The following is a 22,103-nucleotide window of genomic DNA, read 5'->3' as shown; positions in this document are numbered from 1 at the left end:
CTGGAAAATTTCTTCAGCCCTTCTTTGTCTTTTTTTGATATTGACAGTTTTGAATAATAGAGTTTTTCCTCACATACCTGGTTTTTGTTTGTTTGTTTGTTTTGTTTTCTTTAAATCACAAATAGAACTTTCCTTATTTTGGCTTTGTCTGATATTTCCTCATGATTATATAGAGAGTTATTCATTCTTGGGCAGAATATTGCATAAGTGGTGATGTGCCCTTCTCAGGCTTTCAGCTGGATGCACCTGATGTTTCTCTCTCCCTCATAGGTGATGTGAATTCTGATAATCTGGTCAAGCTGCTGTAAAGTTTCTCCACTGTTTTCTTTCTCTCTCTTCTATCTAATAAAACAGTATGTGAGGAGACACTTTAATACCGTGCAAATATCTTGTTGCTCCTCAGAATTTTCTCCAAGATTATAGGAACCAATGCCTGATGCAGTTTTTACCTGTTGTTTGTAAAATGATGCTTTTCTAACTTCACATTTACCTGTAGCCCCCTGCATTCTGTTGTAAGCAAGAACCCTCCCTTCTTTCACATGTTAAAATTATGTATATATTGTCAGTATTGACTCATGAATTCTTAATATCAATTTATAATTTATTACTGTACCTAATTTGTTTTGTGCGTAAATTGTCCAGTTTTGCCTTTGATATCCTTTTCAAGCTGGCTCCTGTGTCTTTGTGGCATGTCCTCACCATTAAGCACTTCATTACATTTGGGCATAACAAGATACTCCAAAATCATCTTACACCTCCCTGCCCTAGCCCTGGAATCTGTCCTCTTTTCTATAAATAGGCCAAGTTCCTTTAGTGAAGATTGGGTGCTAGGTGTGCCCATTGCTCTGGGGGTGTTTGCTTCTTTGTCCTTTCAGCAGATGAGGCAGGAAATACATGCATGTGTATACATTTACACATATGCATATCTACAAATACACACGTAAGTATGCATATACTCACACATGTACATCGTTATAAATAATGAATTTACACCAATACCTCCAATTCTGAACCCTCCTGCTCAGTTCTTTGCCTTCTCACATTCTTACATATATCCATTCCCGTATAGTAAGAATCCTTGTGTTTTGCCTGTTATTCTTGAAGATTTTGGTTTTTTTAAAATTCCCCATTCTTACTGATTTAATGTTTAAAAATACATAGGATATTAACATGCTTTCAAAAATTTCTGATTCATCCTTCCTGTATTTTTTTGTAATAATAAGAAAATATATTTTTGTTTCCCTTTTCTACACTGAAGGTAGCATATGTGCTCTTTTGCATGTTGCTTTTTCTTAACTTAAAATCTGGAAGTCACTTCATATCAGTTCATAGAGATCTTCCTCATTCCTCTTCCTCCCTCCCTCCCTCTCTCTCTCTCTCTGTTTCGTTCTTTATCTTTCTCCCTTTCTTCCTCCCTCCCTCCCTCTCTCTCGCTTTCTTTCTTCTGTTTATTTGAACCATAGTTTTTCAGCCAGTGTCCTATGCTTGAATATTTAGGTAGTTTCCAATATTTTACATTAGAAGTGATTCTGTAATCAATAACTTTGTGCATATGGGTTTTTGAATTGCTGGGAGCGAATCTCTAGAATAAATTTCTAGTAGTAGGATTACTGGCTCAGGGGGGTAAATGTGTATGTAATTTTGTTAGGTATCGTCAAATTCCCTTTCATGGAACTTGTGGCTGTTCCTTTTGCCACCACTCATGCATGAGAGAACTTCTTTTCTACATCCTTGCCAACAGGCTGTCATGTTCAGCTTTTGATTTTTGCCTGTCTTATGAGTGAAAAATGTTATCTCAATGTAGTCTAATTTTCTTTTCTCTTTTGAGTGAAGCTGGTCATTTTTTCCTGTGTTTAGGGGTCGTTTTTTACCCCTTTTTGCGAGTTGTCTATTCTTGTGTGTTGCCTGCTACTCTTGAAGATTTTGATGACCCCACAGTCTAAGAGCTCCTCGTATAGTCGGGATATAAGGCCTTCAGCTGCGTTATACGGTGCACATCTTTTCTTCCAGTTTGTTTTTTGCCTTTTAGCTTTGCCTGTGTTATTTTTTGCCATGCAAAAGTTTATTTTTATATAGTCAGATTTATCTTCTATTGCTTTTGGATTTTTGAGTTAAAATTAGAAAGCCTTTTCCTATACTGAGGCTATAGGAGAGTTCATATTTTCTTCTAGTTTTTATGTTATTTTTTACATTTAGTTTTCTAATCCATTTTTAGTTGATGCTTCTATATGGTATGAATTATCTTTTCCCAGTTGGCTATCCAGTTGTCCAAAATCCATTCACTAAAAAGACAGTCTTTGCCTCAGTGACTTGAGATTCCAGACTAGAGTTTCAGATTTAGTTGGGTTTATTTCTGGAATTTCTTGTCTGTTCCATTGCTCTGTCTTTCTATCTTCATGAGCCAATACCGTACCGTTTTAATTATAGAGGCTTTGCAGTATCTGGTAGTCATGGTCCCCCATCAGATCTTTTCTATTTCACATTTTTCCTAGCTGTTTTTGTCTTTTATTTTTCCATATGGACCTTAGGCTCTGTGAAAAACCTCACTGGAATTTTTATCAGGTCACTTTAAATTTATTCATTGATAGTGAAGTCTTGATGTTAGGACATCCTAACGAAGAACAAGGTATGTCTTTGCATTTGTTCAAGTCTAGTTTAGTGTCTTCTAGGAATGTTTTCTAATTTTCTTTGTATAGGTTTTGGACATTTCTTTAGTTTATTCTTAAAAGTTTTCTCTATTTTGTTGATGTTATAAATGGGATTTTCCCATTCATTATATCTTTTAACTGGCTATTATTTGTGTATGTGAATTCTATTGAATTTTCATTGCTAATTTTATATCCTGCTACTTCGTTAAATTCTTTTATTAAATTTGTGATACATTCTTTAGGATTTTCCAAGTATGCGATCTTGTCATCTACAAATAGTTTTATTTCTTCTTTTCCTATTTTGCCTGTTTTCATTTGTTTTAGTGTTTACATTGGTTCAGAACCATGTTAAATAGTAGTGGAGATAGTAGGCATCCTTGCTTCGTTTCTGACCTTAGTGGGAATGCCTCTAGGGTTCCCCAATTAAACAAAATGCTGGCTTTGGAATTGAGGTATGTGTGTATATCACATTAAGGAAATACCTACCCATTTTAATTTTCTCGGAAGTTTTTTTTTCTTTATTAGGAATGGATTTTAATTTTTTTCTAAAGGTCTTTTCAGCATCTAGTGAAATAATTTATCTTCTCTCCTCAGACCTAATAATATGTTAGATTTTATTAATAGGTTTTCTAATATTTAACCATACTTGCATTTTTGTGTAAACTCCTCTTGGATATGGTTTATGATTTTCTTGATTTGCTATTGGAGTCTGTTTGCTAACATTTTACTTAGGGTTTTGTCATCAGTATTTACGAGTACCTCCATTTTGAATCTGTAAGACTTTAGCAGATCTGTGGCTCATGCTAGTTCCTCTTTTTCAGTGAGCATCTCTTTTGTATCAAAAGATACCAGCAGCTCAAAAAGATAAAGTTCCTTTTTTATTGGTGCTTTAGATTGCAAAGTTGGGGGTGGGTGGGTGATGAGAGTCCCACAATTTGTCAGCCTTGTGCCCAGGATTTTAAGGCAGCCTAGCCCAGAGGCGCAGAAGGAGGTTTGGCTGGCCTCTGCCAGGCCTTGCACATCAGCAGTTCTACTTTGCTAAGGGTGCTGCCTCTCTCTTCTGAGAATATGAGAAGCCATAATTGGATTTTGATGTTGAGTGGTTATTTTCACAATTTCAGACACCTAATCATTTGGAGTGGGTTATATTTCCTTAGTGTGAATTCTTGTTTTTAGCTTCTAAGCTACCCATAAACAAACAGAATTCTCTAGCAGGACCATTTTGCTTTCAGAGTAGTGAGTTGAGTAGACTTATTCAACACTAGCTACTTCCTGATTCTGGAATGTGTTTCTTTTTTGAAGTTTGGATTGCTGTGTTCTTGGTTTTCTTCCTTCCCTATTTATGTTTTCTGGGATGTCTCTATCCACTATTTACACTTTCCAGGAGGTTTCAGCGTAAATTGAATGATATCTCATCAGATGTTCAAAACAAACTTCTTTTTCAAAAACATACACCCTAAATTAGTGTCATAAAAATTAAAGCTTAATATATAATCTACAAATGTTTCACTGATTTTTTAAAAAGGTTTACACCTGAACTGCAGTACAAATGCATAACAAACTGTTTCTGTTTTCATTTTTCCTGGTGTTTAGAATTGCAGAATATGTGTCGAGTGTGGCACACGATCTAGTTCTCAGTGGCACCACAATTGCCTGGTATGTGACAGTTGTTACCAACAGCAGGATAACTTATGTCCTTTCTGTGGGAAGTGCTACCATCCAGAATTGCAGAAAGACATGCTTCATTGTAATATGTGCAAAAGGTAAGAAGATATAGTTATTCCATTTTTTGTCAGTTCTTCTGTCCATGTGATCATCTGCTCTGCCATGTATTTTGAGATCCAAGCTTTTGTCATTCCAGTAATCCTTTCAGTACTGAGTGCCATTATAGATGGAATTAAAGTATGCTTTTATGAGTCTGAAAGGCATAATGTAAGTGGGCAAAAAAATAAGACAAGACCAGAAACAAGCATTAAGAGGGAAAAGTAAAGAGTAGATAGTTTAAAATGTGTTTAAAAAAAGGTCAACACCTGTGATGACATCCAAAAATGACAGCTTCTTTTCTAGAACCATCAATTGCTAACCCCTATAACCTCTCTTCTTCCATCCTTACCCCTTCCTGTATCCAGTTTTTCAGCAATTATCTTTCTTTTCCCTAAATATTAATTTGACTTTAAATTAGAAAATTTTATTTAAATATATTTATCGTCACAGATGGGTTCACTTAGAATGTGACAAACCAACAGATCATGAACTGGATTCTCAGCCCAAAGAAGAGTACATCTGTATGTATTGCAAACACTTAGCTGAGATGGATCCATTACAGCCAGGTGATGAAGTGGAGATGGCTGAACTCACTACAGGTAAATTTGAGAGTTTTTGTTTTTTAGGATGCTGTGCCAACCAGTCAGCAGTATGTTACTTTAGTAACAATGAGGGAATCCTGTGTATCGGATCCCATCTTATTTTTAGCTTCTGTACCTGTGATCTTGGTCATCTCTGAATCTGATGGTTAACATCTAATCTAGCTTCTTTACAGCTGTTCACCCAATATTTGAATTTCAGGACTAGTGTACGCTCCTACAATTGTGTTTTTTGGGCCAGCAGTGGAAGTTCCTTACTGTTTGGCTCTATGACCTAGTTTGCACTTCATACTCTGGGTTATTTTACTCCAAACAAATTTTAGTTTTATTAAATTTTGTTCATGTAGTTTTATTAGTACACCATTGAGTTATAAACGTAATAACAAGATTCTTAGATCATAAAGGGAACAGACTTGCTAATCAGATGGTTTTTCATTTTCATCAGTATGAATGGCAAAGTCTATAAAGGTTCTATTTTATCATCTGCAAGGGGTTTAGGTAGACACATCTTGGTTACTAACATTTTGTTTCTAGTATGCCATCAGTATACAGTTGTGCAGTATCCTTTCAAAATAATAAAATTCCAGTTACTTTTTAATTCATTATATTTTCCGTATTTGAAAAATGTAAATATATATTTGGTTCAAAATAGAAAAATCTGAAGAAGAATTTATGGCATTTTCAGGGATAATTTACCCCCATTAGAACAAGGTGATAATTGTTGACTTAGTTAACAAAAACAGAAAAACTCATTCTGAGCTAAAGAATAAATAATTTTCTGTTAAGATTGTAACAATGAAATGGAAGTTGAAGGCCCTGAGGACCACATGGTATTTCTGGAGCAAGCAGTTAATAAAGATGTCGATGGCCAGCAGCCCGCACCTGGAATTGTTCCAGATGGTAAGGATGTTTTTGGTGATGGATAGTCTATTCTCCGAAGAAAATGTGTGTGTAGAGTGAATATGTGAACATCTGCAACTTTAGTACCCTAGATAAAAATAAGCTGAGACATAGTCATGTAGGAAATTATTTAGAGAGGAGCCTTTTTAAATAAAATAAACTTAGACAGAAATTAATCGGGGAAAGGGCATGTGTATATTGTATTGATAGTTCAGCTGTAATCTAGACTTACTCATAAATATATACTTTGTTTAGGAATCAAGTGATTTTCATTAAAAAGCAATTTCTTTCTTTAGTTATCTTTGTAATTACTAACTAGAGCTGTTGCGGATTGTGAGATGTTTCATGCTGAGATAATGAAAAATTCATTGTTTTAGATCATGTAAGCAGTCCTGTTGAGGGTTATTTCAATGATATTTCAATTAAGCTTTTTGCATTATTGGTAATAGCTGTTATTGTACTTGAGGATCTGGAATTAATGAGAGATCAGGTTTGGGGAAAACTACTTATTAAATTTAATCTTGGTCTCACCTCAAAGTCTGTGGGATTGTATGTGATACTGTGTTATATAGGTTGAATGTATACATAAAAAGCCCTTGAGATATTTTGAGGTTAAGTTTATATTTAACAACTCTCATTAAAAATTATACTTCATAAAGATATAAAGTGAAGAAAAATAAGACAAAACTATATAATAATCTTATAGTACATAATCAGATTCCTTCCATATCCTTCCTTATCCAGTTTCATTTCCATATCCTACTTAACAAATGAATAGTAACAGGATGTTTTATGCTTATATTCGAAATTGGAATTTGGCAGAAGGATAAATATCTTACTCAAATTACTGTTGAGAAGGCAGTGTTAGAGGAGTTTGGACTCCTTGCTGGAGATTCCATAAGTGTGTTATTCACAGGAGCTCACATCCACACCGGAGAGCCGCAGAGGAGTGATCCACCGGAAAGTCATGGCGCGCGTGGACTTTGCATTGCTGGTAGGCAGCATGTTCATATTGTCTAATTTGATTGATTTACAGCATAACGCCTTTAGGGTTGCTATGCGATTCGAGTCATTGTCTGCTAAGGTGACTTTTCAAATTAGAGATGAATTGTTTACTGTTGCTATACTCACATGATGGTAGTGCAGTCTGTGGTTAGGTGATCCTCCTCTGGAAAACCACTGGCAGTGGATTTCTAAGGCAGAAATAGAGCATGTTTGCGCTTTTATCGTAATCCTCCCTGCCTAGCACAGAGGAGAAAGAACATACTCGTATTCTGAGTGTGTGTTGCAAACGTTCCTCTTTGCCAGTGAGCCTTGAGGTAGTCGGTCTACTATTGTGAGCACATAATTTAGGCATCATATAGCATTAAGATTGTTTTACTTGAGTCACTCAAATGGTGATCCTTTTGGTTTTAAACCATAAATGTTCACTTCATTTATATGTATTTTCTGTTTTAAAAGTCCATTTTTATTACTTTTAAAATATTAAAGTATTTTTGAAGTACTTTTGTGTTTAAAAATATTTAGTATGATCAGATCTGTTATTTGATGTTTTTTTCCTTTTCAACTATAGTCTTGCAATAAAGCAGGAGTGAGAAGTGAGATTTCATTTTGATACAAGAACATATATAAATTTCAATCACCATGGTGTAAATAGTAAATAAGGAAATTAGTGTCTTTATTAATGTACCTAAGAAAAAGTGCTTTTTATCATCAGTGGTCTTACTTAATAGAGCCACTTAGGACCCATGTCAATTGGACCTCTAACCTTACTCTTAAGTAATATTGGGTTAAAGCTTTAAATTACTAGTACCCTGATTTAAAATTTAGTAGTCAGTGACTATAGATACTTCTGATATCTAATTATTTTTATTGATTTGCTAAGATAAGTCTCTTTGGTTATAGATGATGAGGAAGAACAAGAAGTATATCCAAAAAAATGTATTGATTGTGTTAGCGTGTATGGCTAAGTGAAATAAGTCTTTTCTATCTATGGTCATTACTTGTTTGAGTCTACAGAAGCTTTGTTACATCTTGTGTCGGCTTATTGCAAAATTCTTTTTATTCTAGACTAATCTTTACTTTTTTAATTTGGACACATCATGTAATATCACTGAGCCTCATTTTCCTAGTTGTAAAATGAGTATAACTTCACCTACAAAATTTTAAATCCTTTTGTAAGTAACCAAACTGTAAAACATCATATATAATGGTTATATTAGAAATTAATTCTATTTTAATATTCTTACCAGAAATTACCTTAAACTCTGAGGATCCCATTAAGGTAGTGTTCTTGTAGGTTTTCTGGTCCGATCGGTGACTGATTCTAATCCATAAACCCTGCTCTCTTTTGACCTTTACTAAACTTGATAATTGCCTTTCTTGATGAATATCTTCTGACTTAAGGCATGGTTTTAAGCAAAAGTAGGTTTTGGATCCCCCCCCGCCCCGCAACGTTTTTTTTCTACCCAAGCCTGTTATTTTTAAACCATAGAGCTACAGACATGTAAGACATTAATGTTTTATACCTAATCATAGTTAGAAATTTTAAAATTCATAGGTACATTAACATAATAGATATTCGAAATTTTATAGAATCATCCCAAGATAAAATGAATCCTGAATTGGAAAATCAGATTTCTCGTGAAGTTGATAGTGAAGAAATGGAAATGCCTCCTAAAGTGATGCACAATTGCGGTGCAGATCAAAACGAGAACAAAATGGAAGTGACAGACAGCGCTGAAGCCCTTGCCCCCCAGGTCGCTGTGCAGCAGGGGGAAGTGCACTTGTTGGAGGGACCTAACATGGCGGCATCCCCAGAAGAACCCCGGCCTCCAGGAGTCAGCATTGGATCTGTCACTGTCCCGTCCCCGGGTGGGGAAGGTACGGCTTTATGTTCTAAGGAACAGCTGGCCAGAGAAAGGGTACCAGAAGAAATGGAACAGAAAGAAAATCCTGAACCTTATACTGCATTTATGGACTTCGAAGTGGCTCCTGCAATTGAGAGTTGTGTGAAAGATGGTGTATGCCAAGAAAGCAAATCTGTAAAATTACCATCTGAGACAGAGTCATCATTTTCATCAGCAGCGGGCATAAGCAAGGCAAATGCGTCTTCCTCTCCAGCACTTTCTTCCGACTTGCCTTCCCACGACATGCTGCATAGTTACCCGTCGACTCCCAGTGCTTCTGCTGGAAACATCATGCCAACAACTTACATCTCAGTCACCCCCAAAATTGGCATGGGTAAACCAGCTATTACCAAAAGGAAATTTTCTCCTGGTAGACCTCGGTCCAGACAGGTATGGTGATTTTAATGATGTTGATAGAAAAGATGTTGGAGTGATTCTATAAAGTAAAAAAAGTGTATGTGTAGCTTTGGTTTGGAGGGCAGGTTTTCCCGTTCAGGTGGAATGTAGATGTAATGTTGACTTATGTGTTTTGGCCACTTAAAAAAACACAGTTAATGAAGACTAATTTATTAAACTTGAAGTGATCTTATTGGAATTTAAGTGCAACCTATTTGATTATAGTTTCTAATAGAAAACACTTTAAAGAAGTTTTTAGTTCTACGCCATAGTAACAGCAGAGACTTAAAAAAAAAGTAAGGTTTTGGGTATAGTGTAATTAGCATTTATTTTTCCTCTCAAATGTATTTGTTTATTAATATTATTCATTGTACATATTTTTAACTGCTTAAGCATCAGAATTTAAAGTTAGGACTTACTTCAGTGGTTTTGTGAACAAAATTTTAGGATTATATTGTTGATCTTCAGGAAATGAAGGGAGTTCTTCCCATGATTGTTGTAAGTTGTGTGAATGTGAACTCTACCCTGTAAGGGTAAGTTCCAGATCTTTTTCAGTGGGATTTGAGTGAAACTACAAAGCAAAGTGAAGATACTATAGCTAAGAATTATGTGTTCTACAAAATTTCTACTTTCTGAAGTTTTTCATAAAATAGCAAGATATCAAACAGTGCAAAAGTGTTTAGTCACAATAATAATTTGGAGTTTTAAGTCTCATGATTTAAATTGCTTTCAGTGATTAAAGTTTAACTTTTTATAGGAATAATAATATCTTGATCTTGATCGTCTAATTTTGGGATTGTGACACCAGTAAAAAAGTTAAATCAAACTTTATTTTAATGTGAAAATTAGTCTCCTACTTGATATTTATTTTCTATTCTATCAAGAGAGATTTTTCTTCTCAAACTATTTCTCTTCATCCTTAGTTTTTTCTTTTATTTTCCTTTTCTTTTTTTGAATAGCATATACTAATTGTGTAGTTTTGGCTCTGAAAAGACTTTAGCAATGGAAATTTGAATCTCAAATTTAATTTTGGTTCAGACATTTACATTCTTTAAGGATATTGCATCATAAATATTCCTGTTAAATTTTACTGGTGTCTCTCCTTATTTAGAGACTTCTGCTCCAACTGAGAAGCCATTACGATTATTTTTCTGTTGACCTATGTTCCAAAATAGTGTGGGTATTTTTGTATGTGTGTGAGAGTGTGTATGTACATATATTTTTTTTCTTCCAAGTTCATCCCATTTTACATGAGCCGTGTCTTAATATTTGCTACTGTTGCTACTTCTGCTATGTTCTCTTTCAGCTGTGGTATGTTCTTCTTTCTATTTAGCTGCTGCTGTCTGATTACCACCTCACAATTTGCTGCTCATCTCGCAGCTGTAGGCCATGTTTTACCTCCCAGTTTTGTTTTAGTTGTATAGGAAACAACTTTCAGTTGGTGATTCAGAGCTTGTTGATACACTGCTTTGCTTTTGTGGAGAGTATGCATTGGATAGAACAAGATACCTTATTTGTATCATCTTATTTTATGGGAAAATATTTAATGAAATCACATGACTGTGATCTGCTTCAGACATTCATGTACTAATTGCTCTCATGATAATATTGAAAGTTTTTGTTAAATCTTCTATGAAATATGTTTTCTTAGAAACATTTTCTTGAAGTATTCTTAAATATTTAAAGAAAATTTCATAGAGAAAACATAAGTACTCTTAAATATATTTTGATAACTTTCAAATGCTAAGAATTGTTTTCTTCATTTTACCTTTCCACCTTTTTTGTTGTTGTTGTTGCCACTGCTAACATCATGTATGTGGAGAGCTTAGGAATTTACATAAGTTCTGAGACTGACATCTGTTGAGAGGTTCTCATGGAGAAGGTGAAATTGCTTCAAGAGAGGAGGTTTCCAAAAATAGTGCTTCATTAGATTATAACCACTTTGCCATTACGTTGTGAACTGAATTTCTTATTTTTCATCAATTTAAGTAGTTTATTAAGAACCCTAGAATTTTATAACATACTTGTGTGTTGCAATAGCATTTTAAATGAAGTGTCTCGAATTAACATATCAGTTTCATAATCTGTTCCTGTGAGAGCAAAACAGGCCTCCAGTGGTGAGCTGTAGAGGATTCTAGTTTTGCTAACAATTAATTACAAGTAAGCAATTCCTCCCTCCCCGCCTCCCTCCCTTCTCTTTCTTCCATTTCTGGTTTCTAGACGTAAACCTTTTAGTAAGAAGCACTGTTGGCATTTTTGGGGGTTGGTTTGTTTTTGCTTTTAAAGTTAAGAAAGGCAGATCGGTGAATCATATCATCCAAATAAAGAGAGATTCTGTTCTTGATAAATTATTTCATATCCAGCTTTTAACTAAAATAAATTTGAATTTTGAAGTACTGCTTTATATAATGTATACATAATGATATTCATTAAAGGAAATTACTCCGGTAGTTGTACTTGTCTATTCCTGGATACCTGTGAGGTAAACCTACATACTGATACTTTGTCTTAGAACCTATCAAAAAAGGTTTCATTAGTAAATAGGTAAATATTCTCTATTCTTTATGAGGAATAAAAGTTGTAGAGTAGATGCCAACAGTGATTTTCCCACATACCTTCTAGTCTAAATACTATGTGGCATTTTATGAAAGTGACTTTTAAGAAGACTATTTTGTATTATTTATATATATTTGTACTGTAATTAATTGATCCTGGGAAAGATTGATTAATATAAATTCAGCATGAATATTTCCATAGTGCAGTTGTTTTGCTTCAAAGCCTTATTCTTCCATTACTGTCTTTGGGACACCAAGCAAGTTACCGTGTGAACTCTCTTGGTTTCTTCATCCGTAAAACTATATCAGATGGTTGTTAGAATTTAACGATAACACCTATAAACCCCCTGACACATAGCAAACAGTAGTGCTGCCCTGCTTTGTTTCTTGATTTGCAGGATAATGCAGATATTATGTGAAAATGGAGACTTGAGAAGGATGTAATGTTCATGTGTTAAATTTGGCTGTGAAGTGGTGGTCCTGAAACCCATCACGTTGACTCATAACTATTTCTAAGGAAATGTGCCAGTGAAAATAACTGCAGGCCCGAGCAAGTCAAACACTGGCCACAGTAAATACAAGATGTAGTAGGTTTTCAAGTTCAGTGCCACATAGTGGTTGCACAGATTTTAGAACTAAACTGCCTATTTAATTATTCTGTGTGTGATACAGGCTGCAGTAGAGGAAACCACAGGGTACTGTGGGAAAGCAGAAAGGGCAAGAGGAAAAACTCTACTCAGGCTTATAGGCTTAGGCATGTTTTCTGGGAGAAATTACTAAACCATTGCTACTCAAAATGTGACCTGCAGACCAGGAATATCAATATCACCTGGAAGTTTGTTACACTGAATCTCAGGCCCCACCTTAACTTAAGTGAACATGTCTATTTTAAGAAGATCCCCATGCAGCCTGAAGTCCAAGAAGCATTGCTCTAAACCATTGAGAAACTGTAGTTTTCATCCTAAAAAAATGTCTAGCCTTTGGGGTGTCAACCTACAACACATACAGATCAGAAGTGTCATACATCCCTCTTAGTTTTCTTGTGCCTGTTACATTTTTTAAGCCATTACTAAAACGATTGCTAGCACCAGCCAAATTCACTTTCTTAAATTACTGAGGGCTAAAGCTGGCAACAGCTATTTCTGTATGTATATAGTTTATCTCTTATCAAATCACTCTCAGGACTAAATTTCTTGTTCTGTTTGATGTTGAACTCAGTTTTGTATATGACTTATTTATGTTAAAAGAATTCTGTAAGTCATAAAAAAGTGAATTGTTTGCTACAATAGCTGTAATGTACATGACTGAATGTATGTACCAAAAAGACAAAACTATAAATGCTTGTGTTTTCAGTTTCTCTCACTAATTGTCCTCCTTTCTACTCTCGTTTCACTGTTTTCACTTTCTCTAAATCAAACTCACCCATTAATAGCAATCTTGGTTTTGCACAGTATGTAGGGAGAGGGTGGACTTAGGACTTGGCGGTGTGAATCTGCCCAGGAGACATACCTGACCTTCTCTGGCCACGCTTTAAACTGATTCAGTAGAATTGGATACTCGTGGGCCCTAATCATGACATTGATCATATTTAACAGCCAGCAACAGAGTTTGACTTCTAATAGAAAGTTGCCCATAATAGCCTACCCTCCACCTGCCATTATTGTCCCATTTCCCTATTCCCACAGTCCTTGTAACAGCTTTGTAATTTTACTAGGTTGAAAATTCACCTGAGAAATTGGCCTCAAAGCAGAAAACTGAATACCAACTTTAAACAGTAATAATTATTGTTGGAATCGAATTCAGTCTCTGCCAAATAGTATTTTTAAAGTTTCTGTGGCATTTGAGAACAAGTTGGTTCTGTTTAGCGCTCTTTGTAACTTAAATTCTCCTGATGGTTACATTTTTTAACCCTTTTTTTTTTTTTTTTTCCGTTTGTAGATAGTTTAAGAGCAACAGTGCGTGGAATAGGTTGGTAATTTTTTAATAGGTGAAGAAGTCCAAGATTCTAGGCTACAACTGATGGAATTAGTGTGTTTCATATCACAGTACAGTGTTTATTGATGCACTTATGAATACATGCATGCAGAAGTGCTCAGTAGAAAAAGTAGGCGTTCAATAAGTGCTGAACAGAAGGCTTACTTAACATAGCAGTGAACGAAGAGAGCAGAGTGTCTGCCATCAAGTTTATACTCCAGCGGCAATAGATAGATACAAGTGCGGGAAAGTAAAACCAAGTGTACCAACGGTGTAAACCATGCTACAGTAGATGGGGAAGCTGACCTCTTCTGAATGGTCTGTGTAAATTCTTTTTGATCAAAGCTGAGATCTGAAGGGTAATTTATAACTACAGTTGATAATTACATCAGTATTTTAGTTTTAAGGTCTAAAGAATATATTAGGTAATTTCTTCTTTGTGAAAATATCTAAGTGTAATCATAATTTTCTTCATTTCCTATAAAATTGCACGTTCTCTACCTTCCAGTGCCTTATGATAACATACTTATTAAAATTTGTAATGTACTTACCCAAGCTTTTATTGTATAAGTTTTTCATAGCAGTTGAATGGTTGTCTAATTATCCCTGAAATAGCATCTAAACATTCTTAATCTATAGAGCCCTTCATTTTGTTCATCCATGTTATATGAAGTGTGAATGCTTTTTGAAATGAGATATAATTTTGGCATCAAAGCTAACTTATAAATTATGGATAAATATTATTTTAGAATATGACTTTTTATGGTATACTTTAAGGACTATCTACTGATATACCATTAAACGATCTACCAAAAGGAATTTAATATGTACAGTAGCCAGATATCCTCAGAGAAAAACACTGCGTGGAAACGTTGAGGGAACGAGGTTTAGATATCTCTTGCTCTCACTCTCTTCCACTAAATACTGATAAACAAAAGAACAGATGACCCCATATTGTGTTCAGTATGCAGATGCTAAAGGTGTTGTAAAGGACACATGGTTCACTTGGAGTGCCCAGGAAGGCCTCTTCGAGGAGGAAGTATTTAAGGCCATACCTGAAGATTCTGGAGACGCCAACCAGTGGACAGGTGGTGTAGTTCTGAGTCAGTAGGTCCCCGTTGTTGAAGCGCTCGGCATGTGTGAAGGATGGCAAGGAAGCCAGGGTAGCCAGGGCATGTCGACAGTGAGAGATGCCACAAGATGAAACTGAAGAGAGGCACCAGGAAAGGTTTGAGTTTTAAGTGTCACTGCGGAGCTATCGGAGGGTTTGGAACAGGGCAGGAGAGTCTTGCTTGGTCACATTTACATTTTTTAGGAGTCCCTCTGGCTGCTCTGTGGGGAAAGGCTTGAGGAGGTGCAGGTGAGGAAGAAGCATAAAGAGAAGTAGACCTTTGCAGCAGGCTAGCTGAGAGGTGGTGCTGGCCGTGGGAGTGCAGAGAAACAGAATGACCAGAGACAGAACTTGAAGAGAGAATGTGCTGAATTTACCGATGGTTGGGATCAAAGGGGTGGTGAGGGAGAGGGTGGGAGGGGCAGAGGAGAGTGATGAGAGAAGAGAACAGCTCTAATGACTCCCAGTTTTCTGACTCGGACTGGAATCCATTTCTAAAGATGGGGAACAATTGTGAGTTGGAACTCATTAGGGGAGAGAGTTTAGACAGTAAACTGGAGAGGTTTTGTGCGACAAAATGGATGTGCTAAGAAGGAAGTTGAAAATCCTAATCACTTGGAGCTCTCAGAACATGTTAGAACCAGAAATGTGAATTTGGGGAACAACAACATCCAAGATGGTGTTTACAGCCCTCATTGTAGATAAGATCATCTAGGACAAGACTACACTGAGGAGAGTGGTCCAGGCTTCCGCCCTGGGAAACAGTGGGGCCTTAGAGGTCAAGTGGAGGAAGAACTCACATGGGAGGCTGAGAAGGGTCAGTGAAGGAGGGCAGAGAAACATTCACTGATGTGCTGCTCAGAGCCCAGCAGAGCTGTAAGTAGATGTTGACAGTGAAATGACAATAGAGAAATTGCTTTTGTCAGTGCAGAGGTTACAGAAGGCCCTGGACACAGTAGGAAAGAAGACAGGTGTGGACATAGATGCAAGGTGATCTGTTAGTGGGAAAGCGATTTGTCAGGTGAAATCAGCATGGCTGTTAGCTGAGCTGAGGGTAGGTTAATTAAAGTGAAACCAGTCTCTCCCTGTGTGGTCTTTCTCCAAATACTGTTATTTCATTAACTATCTCCTCCCCAAAGGATAGTCAAGTTCTTATTTCTAGTTATTTAAATTCCCTGGTGGTATTTTAATGTGATTAATAGGCTACTACTTCTCAGTTTGTTAGTGTTCTAGAAACCTGGTAAGTACTGTGTTTCTTGTCTTTAGTTTTGATCATTTAATTGGTAAAATTATAGCATGCTTTGTTGAATTATCTAATTCCAAACAGGTTCTGTATTGTTTGACATTTGTGTTTAAAATGTTATCTTTGTGGAGTAAACGTTTTTCTTTATGCTGCTTCGCATCTTCATCAGATTAGCTCAGGTTATTGCTGAGTGTGCTTATCTGGAAGCAAAATGTTTTCGTTTTATCTTAACTATTTTAGTAAGTACTGTTTCTCGTATAAATAATCAGATACATCAGGCATTTTAATTTGCAAATTTAGGACAATTTGCTTTAACATTTTTCTACTTTTCAAATTAGTTCCTTGGATATAATCCAAGCGTAGTAGTCTCCTAAATAAAAATAAAAATAAAAACCCACAACTAATGGTCACTGAAAGAAGAGTAATTAAATGTTAGGATTATAATGGTATTTGCATCTTACGGTTACAAACTAACTTTCCAAATTTTAAAGTGAATGTGTCTGTTGATCGCTCATGTTTCTGACTGCATTTTTTGGCCTACTGTTTTGGTGGTTTATAGCAAGAAGTATACATAACATTCTTTATGTTTATTCTTTTCTCCTTTCCGGTAGAGTGATAGTTGTTAGAAGAAAATAATCCCCAAATAGTTTCTTATAGTTTTAATTCTTAAAGTTTGATTAACATTTATTTATATCTTGGTGCTGTAATTGCAGTTCATGAGTCAATGTTGATGTCATATAAACCTTAATTTTTAATACGTTTCATTGTACTGATGTTTCAACCAGAATAAAACATTTAATGTAAATTGTAGCTACAAGCATTTAAGTATAAAGTCACTGTAAGTGATAAGCTTATTTTCCTTACTACCTTGAAGCAATCTGTCCTAAATTTCCATACGTCTGCATTTGTTTTTGCTGTTCTAAAATTCCTTAGTTGCTGGCTTTGACCTTTTATGTTGCGGAGTTTTATACATCTATTTTCTCACCTGCCATATCCTAGGGGGCTTGGAGTACCCATAATACAGTGAGCCCACCTTCCTGGTCCCCAGACATTTCAGAAGGCCGGGAAATTTTTAAACCCAGGCAGCTTCCTGGCAGTGCCATTTGGAGCATCAAAGTGGTAAATAAAATTGCATTTACATTCGTATATCATTTCTTTCTGGTTGGTTTTGTCCGAGTAGAAGTTAAGAATTAAACCTTTCTTTTCTAGATAAATAGTTTAGTTTCCAGAGCCACTTTTTAAATCTAAAATTTTTAATATGAAGAAGCAACGTGCTTGCCTGGAATAGGAGGAAATCAAATTGCCATTTTACTTGACTGATCTTAAGTGTAAAATTTTAATACCCTTTTTTATGGTTGCTTCCTTTTATGTTGTAATTACCAGTATTTCTATGGGGGAAATCCTTGTCACATAGGCTATAAAGTAATTAAAGACTTGTTCATCATATCATAAAATTTTGTTGCTTAGAAAAGAACAAAAGAAAGGCTACATTAATTTATTATATATTAATGGAGAAGAAATAGCAGAATTGCAGCGGATTTCATTGTCTGTGTTAATAATCTGAAAACTATAGGATCTCCTTTTCATGTCATTGGTGGATAACTCTGTTAGTCCTTGAAGTAAGTTAAGTAGTCTGATGCATTTTGAAGGTGAAAAATTAATTTGAAAAAGTGTTAATCATCTGAAAAGTTAAAAGATTTTCCTGACTAGAGAAGACAGTATTCTTCATCTTCTATATTTAATAATATAATTCTGGAGTAAGTGTTTTTAATTTAGACTAATTAAGGATTTCAAAGGAGTTCTAGATTCTGCTTTCCTATTTTCTGTCACCGTTGGAAGAACTATTTTTCAACTCACTCTGATAGCATGCAAGGTGTTGAAAATGTAAATATTAATTTGAAGAGTTAAAGAGGTCTTCTTTGATCATTATGAAGCATATACCACTGATTTTCACTTATTCTTACCTGTGTCATTGGATGTTGAGGAAAAATAAGTTGAGGGATTACTGTAGTCTTGATTCAGTCACTGACTTTTAAAAAATCTTTTATACCTACTGAAAAACAACAAGAAAAACTATGCAATTCAACACTACCCTGTCCCTTGCTCAGAGAAGCTCAGGATCTGAAGGAAAGCAGCTTAAGAGGATAAGGAGAGGCAGCTGGAAAACTGGAAGTTGGCTTACTAAAACTGAAGGAACAAAAGCCCCCCTTCCCTTTTGTTCACGTGTGTCTTTTTGATGCTCACGGTATAACCATAAATTGCTGACTTGGAGAGCATTCTGCCAAATAGGTGATGAGCTCAGTGTTTCAAACTGCTGCAGGTGACCTCAGCTAAAGATGTCACATATTATTTACCTTGTTAGGGAAAACAAAATCAGGATTTTACTGAGCATTTTAGTAACCTTAAATATACATAGCACAAGTAGGTGTAGATGCCAGGTTTTTTCAGGTAGTAATACATAAGTCTGAGAATGAATAAGAAAACAGCAACACGAAACCTTAGTGCTTATTTGTTAAAATATCGGGGAATTCAACATATTTTCCCATAGAATTTTTTCTTGTGTAAAAATTCAGATAAATTATTTCCACTTGAAGTAATTATTATCTAGGTGATTTAAAGCAAGCCTTTAAATTTTTCATGAGCTTTCCTGTATGGTCAGGTATTGAACGGTTAGAGGAAATTGACAGTTTTCACGACAGAAAAAATACTGTTGCACATAGTAAAAATGAGCTTTCGTGCGACGCAGCAGTGCAGAATAGTGGTTAAGAGTGAGGTCGCTGGAGCCAGGCTTGCCCGGTGTCTGACTTGGCGCAAGTTGCTTAACCTTTTTATTCCCCAGTGTACTTACCTCTGAAGTGGGGATGATAAAACAGTATTGATCTTACAAGATTGTTGAGAGGAACAAGTGCTTCGAGCAGTACTAATAGGTACTCAGCATATGAGAACTATTAATATCAATACGATTACAAGAAACCAGTTAGCGAGAGAGTCCTTCCTCTTACTTGCTCTATAATACAATACAATTTGTTGCGCCTGAAAATACCTGGATAGAGTTGTGGCTTTTCCCACCACCTAGGATGTAGGATTAGGAAACGGAAATACAGCGCCAAGGTTTGCTGTTGCAGGGCATTCACAGTGACAGACCAAGTTTGATTCTAAGGTTGTAGATGTTTAAGTCGTAGAATGCATATTGAAAGATGCAGATAATAAGCCTGGTTTCTTAATATTTATCATCTGATTAGAATAAAAGGGAGAAGCAAGTATTTGTGTAACATTTAATAAGACGGTTTATCTCACATTTTGGATTTAAAATTCTTTTGGGCTTTTACAGAATGCTGACTTTTCCGTATCTGTTGTGTAGGGCCGGGGGTCAGGATTTCCAGGAAAGCGGAGACCTCGTGGTGCGGGACTGTCAGGACGAGGCGGCAGAGGCAGATCAAAGTTGAAAAGTGGAATCGGGGCAGTTGTGTTACCCGGGGTAAGGCCCGCTCCCTTTACCTTCACTACAGTCCTTAATGTGTCAGCTGACCATGATCAGCTCATTTGTACCAAATTACTTAGATTCTAAGAGTCACGTAAACAGGCTAAAATTTTTATCTCCATTTGCATTTCTTTTTAAACCTCTGGTGAGGTTTTCTTTTATATTTTCTACTTTCTCATCCCTTTTTTCTTACCTTCCTCTTTGATCTTTCTTCTCCAAAATCCAATATGCAATATATTTGCTCTGTTATATATATAACTCCTGTTATATTCTTGAGTTTATGTGAAGAATTTAATTATGTTGGTGTTATAAATTTTTGATTGTAGTTGCTCTCAGTGTTGTAATATGGTTTACAGAAAAAATTAGAAATGTTGTAGATTAGTGTGGAGTCTAAAAATGTTGAAGATTTTATGACTGTCTTTGACATATTTGAATTTAAGATTGGTAACTGTATGGTCATTGGCACATTATGAGGCTTTGTTTAAATGTGTATTGAAAAAACTGCATTTGGCAAATAATAGCAAATATATCCTGCAGTAACTTTACTATTTTACCTAAACTCTGTTTTTCAGATTCTAATTGTCATGTTAAGTTCAGGATACAGGTGGGATTGTTCAATTTGCTACTGTTTTTCAGATTCTAATTGTCATGTTAAGTCCAGGATACGGGTGGGATTGTTCAGTTTGCTGCTAAAGGAGTAAGGAAACTTGGATTCTGGTGTTTTTTTTTAAAAGCAAGACCCTCCCTCCCTCCCTACTCCCTGAATTAATAGGCTTATTGAGGTAAAATTGATATAAGATAAGGTACAAATATTTGAAGCGTACAGTCTCGTAGGTTTTGACACGTGTACACCCTTGAAAACCACACTGCAGTTAAGAACATATTCGGCCCTCAGAGTTTCTTTGTGCCCCTGAAATCCCTTTGCCTTCCTTCCTGTCTTACCCCCAGGCAATGACTGATCTGATTTCCATTTCTGTCGATTAGTTTGCGTTTTCTGGAGTCTGTGTAAGTGGAATCATGCTGAATATACTCTTTTTGATATGATTTATTTCACTCAGCATAATTATTTTGATATTAATTCATGCTCTTGTATGTGTTAACAGTTCGTTTTTGTTGTTGAAGAGCATTCCATAGCACGGATGAGCCGCAATTTGTATCTCTGTTCACCTATTGAGGGACATTGTTTGCTTCCATTTTTTGGTTATTAGAAATAAAACTGCTCCAAACTTTTATATATAAGTTCACCTGTGGATATGTTTTCTCTTCTCATGGGTAAACATATAGAAATGGAATGGCTGGTTGTATGGTAGGTATATGCTTAGCTTTTTAAGAAAAGGTTGGTTTTCAAGTTGGGTGTGACATTTTATATTTGCAAGAATGTGTAAGGTTCCATTTCCTCCACATACTCACCCACATTTGGTATGGCCAGTCTTCTTAATTTTAGCCACTGTAACAGGTATGTTAAGAGTATCTGACTTGCATTTCTCTAATAACTTGTGATATTGATCAGCTTTTTTAGGTGCTTATTTGCTATCTGTATATCTTCTTTGATAAAGTCACTCTTCAGATCTTTAATACATTTTCCAAAATCGAGTTTTTTGGTTTTTTTTTTTTTGCGGTACGCGGGTCTCTCACTGTTGTGGCCTCTCCCGTCGCGGAGCACAGGCTCCAGACGCGCAGGCTCAGCGGCCATGGCTCACGGGCCCAGCCGCTCCGTGGCATGTGGGATCTTCCCGGACCGGGGCACGAACCCGTGTCCCCTGCATCGGCAGGCGGACTCTCAACCACTGTGCCACCAGGGAAGCCCAAAATCGAGTATTTAAAAAAAAATTTATTTGTTTTTATTTTTGGCTGTGTTGGGTCTTCGTTGCTGCGCAGAGGCTTTCTCTAGTTGCGGTGAGCGGGGCTACTCTTCGTTGCGGTACACAGGCTCCTCATTGCAGTGGCTTCTCTTGTTGCGTAGCACGGGCTCCAGGCACGCGGGCTCTAGTAGTTGTGGCTCGCGGGCTCTAGAGCACAGGCTCAATAGTTGTGGCACACAGGCTTAGTTGCTCTGCGGCATGTGGGATCTTCCTGGACTGGGGCTCGAACCCATGTCCCCTGCATTGGCAGGTGGATTCTTAAACACTGCACCACCAGGAAAACCCAAAATTGAGTAGTTTTTTAATTAACTGAGTTTTGAGATTTCTTTATGTATTCTGGACACAAGCTCTTCATCATATATATGATTTGCAAATGTTTTCTTGCATTTTTGGGTTTGTCTTTGCATTTTGTTAACTGTGTCTTTCACAGAGCAGTTGATTTAGTTTTGATGGAGTCCAGTTTATTAATTTTTTTCTTCTTCTGTGGATTGTGCTTTTTGGTGCTGAGAAATACTTGTGTCACCCAAGGTCACAAAGATATTCTGTGTTTTCTTCTAGAAAGGTATTGCATTTAGATCTATAATCCAATTTGAGTTTTTTTAATGGTATGAATAAGGATGGAAGTTCATTTTTTTACATATTGAGTAGCCGGTTGTTTTAG

General features: G+C 36.1%; 1 protein-coding gene across 1 annotated transcript in view; it reads left to right on the top strand.

Moving 5' to 3' along the window:
* Window positions 1-22,103, top strand: part of KMT2C (lysine methyltransferase 2C) — a gene marked incomplete at both ends in the record, with an annotated part of 286,382 nt that overhangs the window by 176,416 nt on the left and 87,863 nt on the right. Inside the window, 7 exons of the mRNA XM_079711888.1 lie at window positions 4,242-4,411; window positions 4,863-5,011; window positions 5,798-5,911; window positions 6,828-6,905; window positions 8,507-9,210; window positions 17,099-17,218; window positions 19,461-19,577. Coding sequence (XP_079568014.1) covers window positions 4,242-4,411; window positions 4,863-5,011; window positions 5,798-5,911; window positions 6,828-6,905; window positions 8,507-9,210; window positions 17,099-17,218; window positions 19,461-19,577 — 1,452 coding nt within the window. The remainder of the gene's footprint in view (window positions 1-4,241; window positions 4,412-4,862; window positions 5,012-5,797; window positions 5,912-6,827; window positions 6,906-8,506; window positions 9,211-17,098; window positions 17,219-19,460; window positions 19,578-22,103) is intronic.

The sequence above is a fragment of the Hyperoodon ampullatus genome, assembly GCF_949752795.1.
Source record: "Hyperoodon ampullatus genome assembly, chromosome: 9".
NCBI classification, from domain to species: domain Eukaryota; kingdom Metazoa; phylum Chordata; class Mammalia; order Artiodactyla; family Ziphiidae; genus Hyperoodon; species Hyperoodon ampullatus.
The sequence above is the reverse complement of the archived record's forward strand: the minus strand, read 5'-3'. Positions and strand labels throughout refer to the sequence as shown.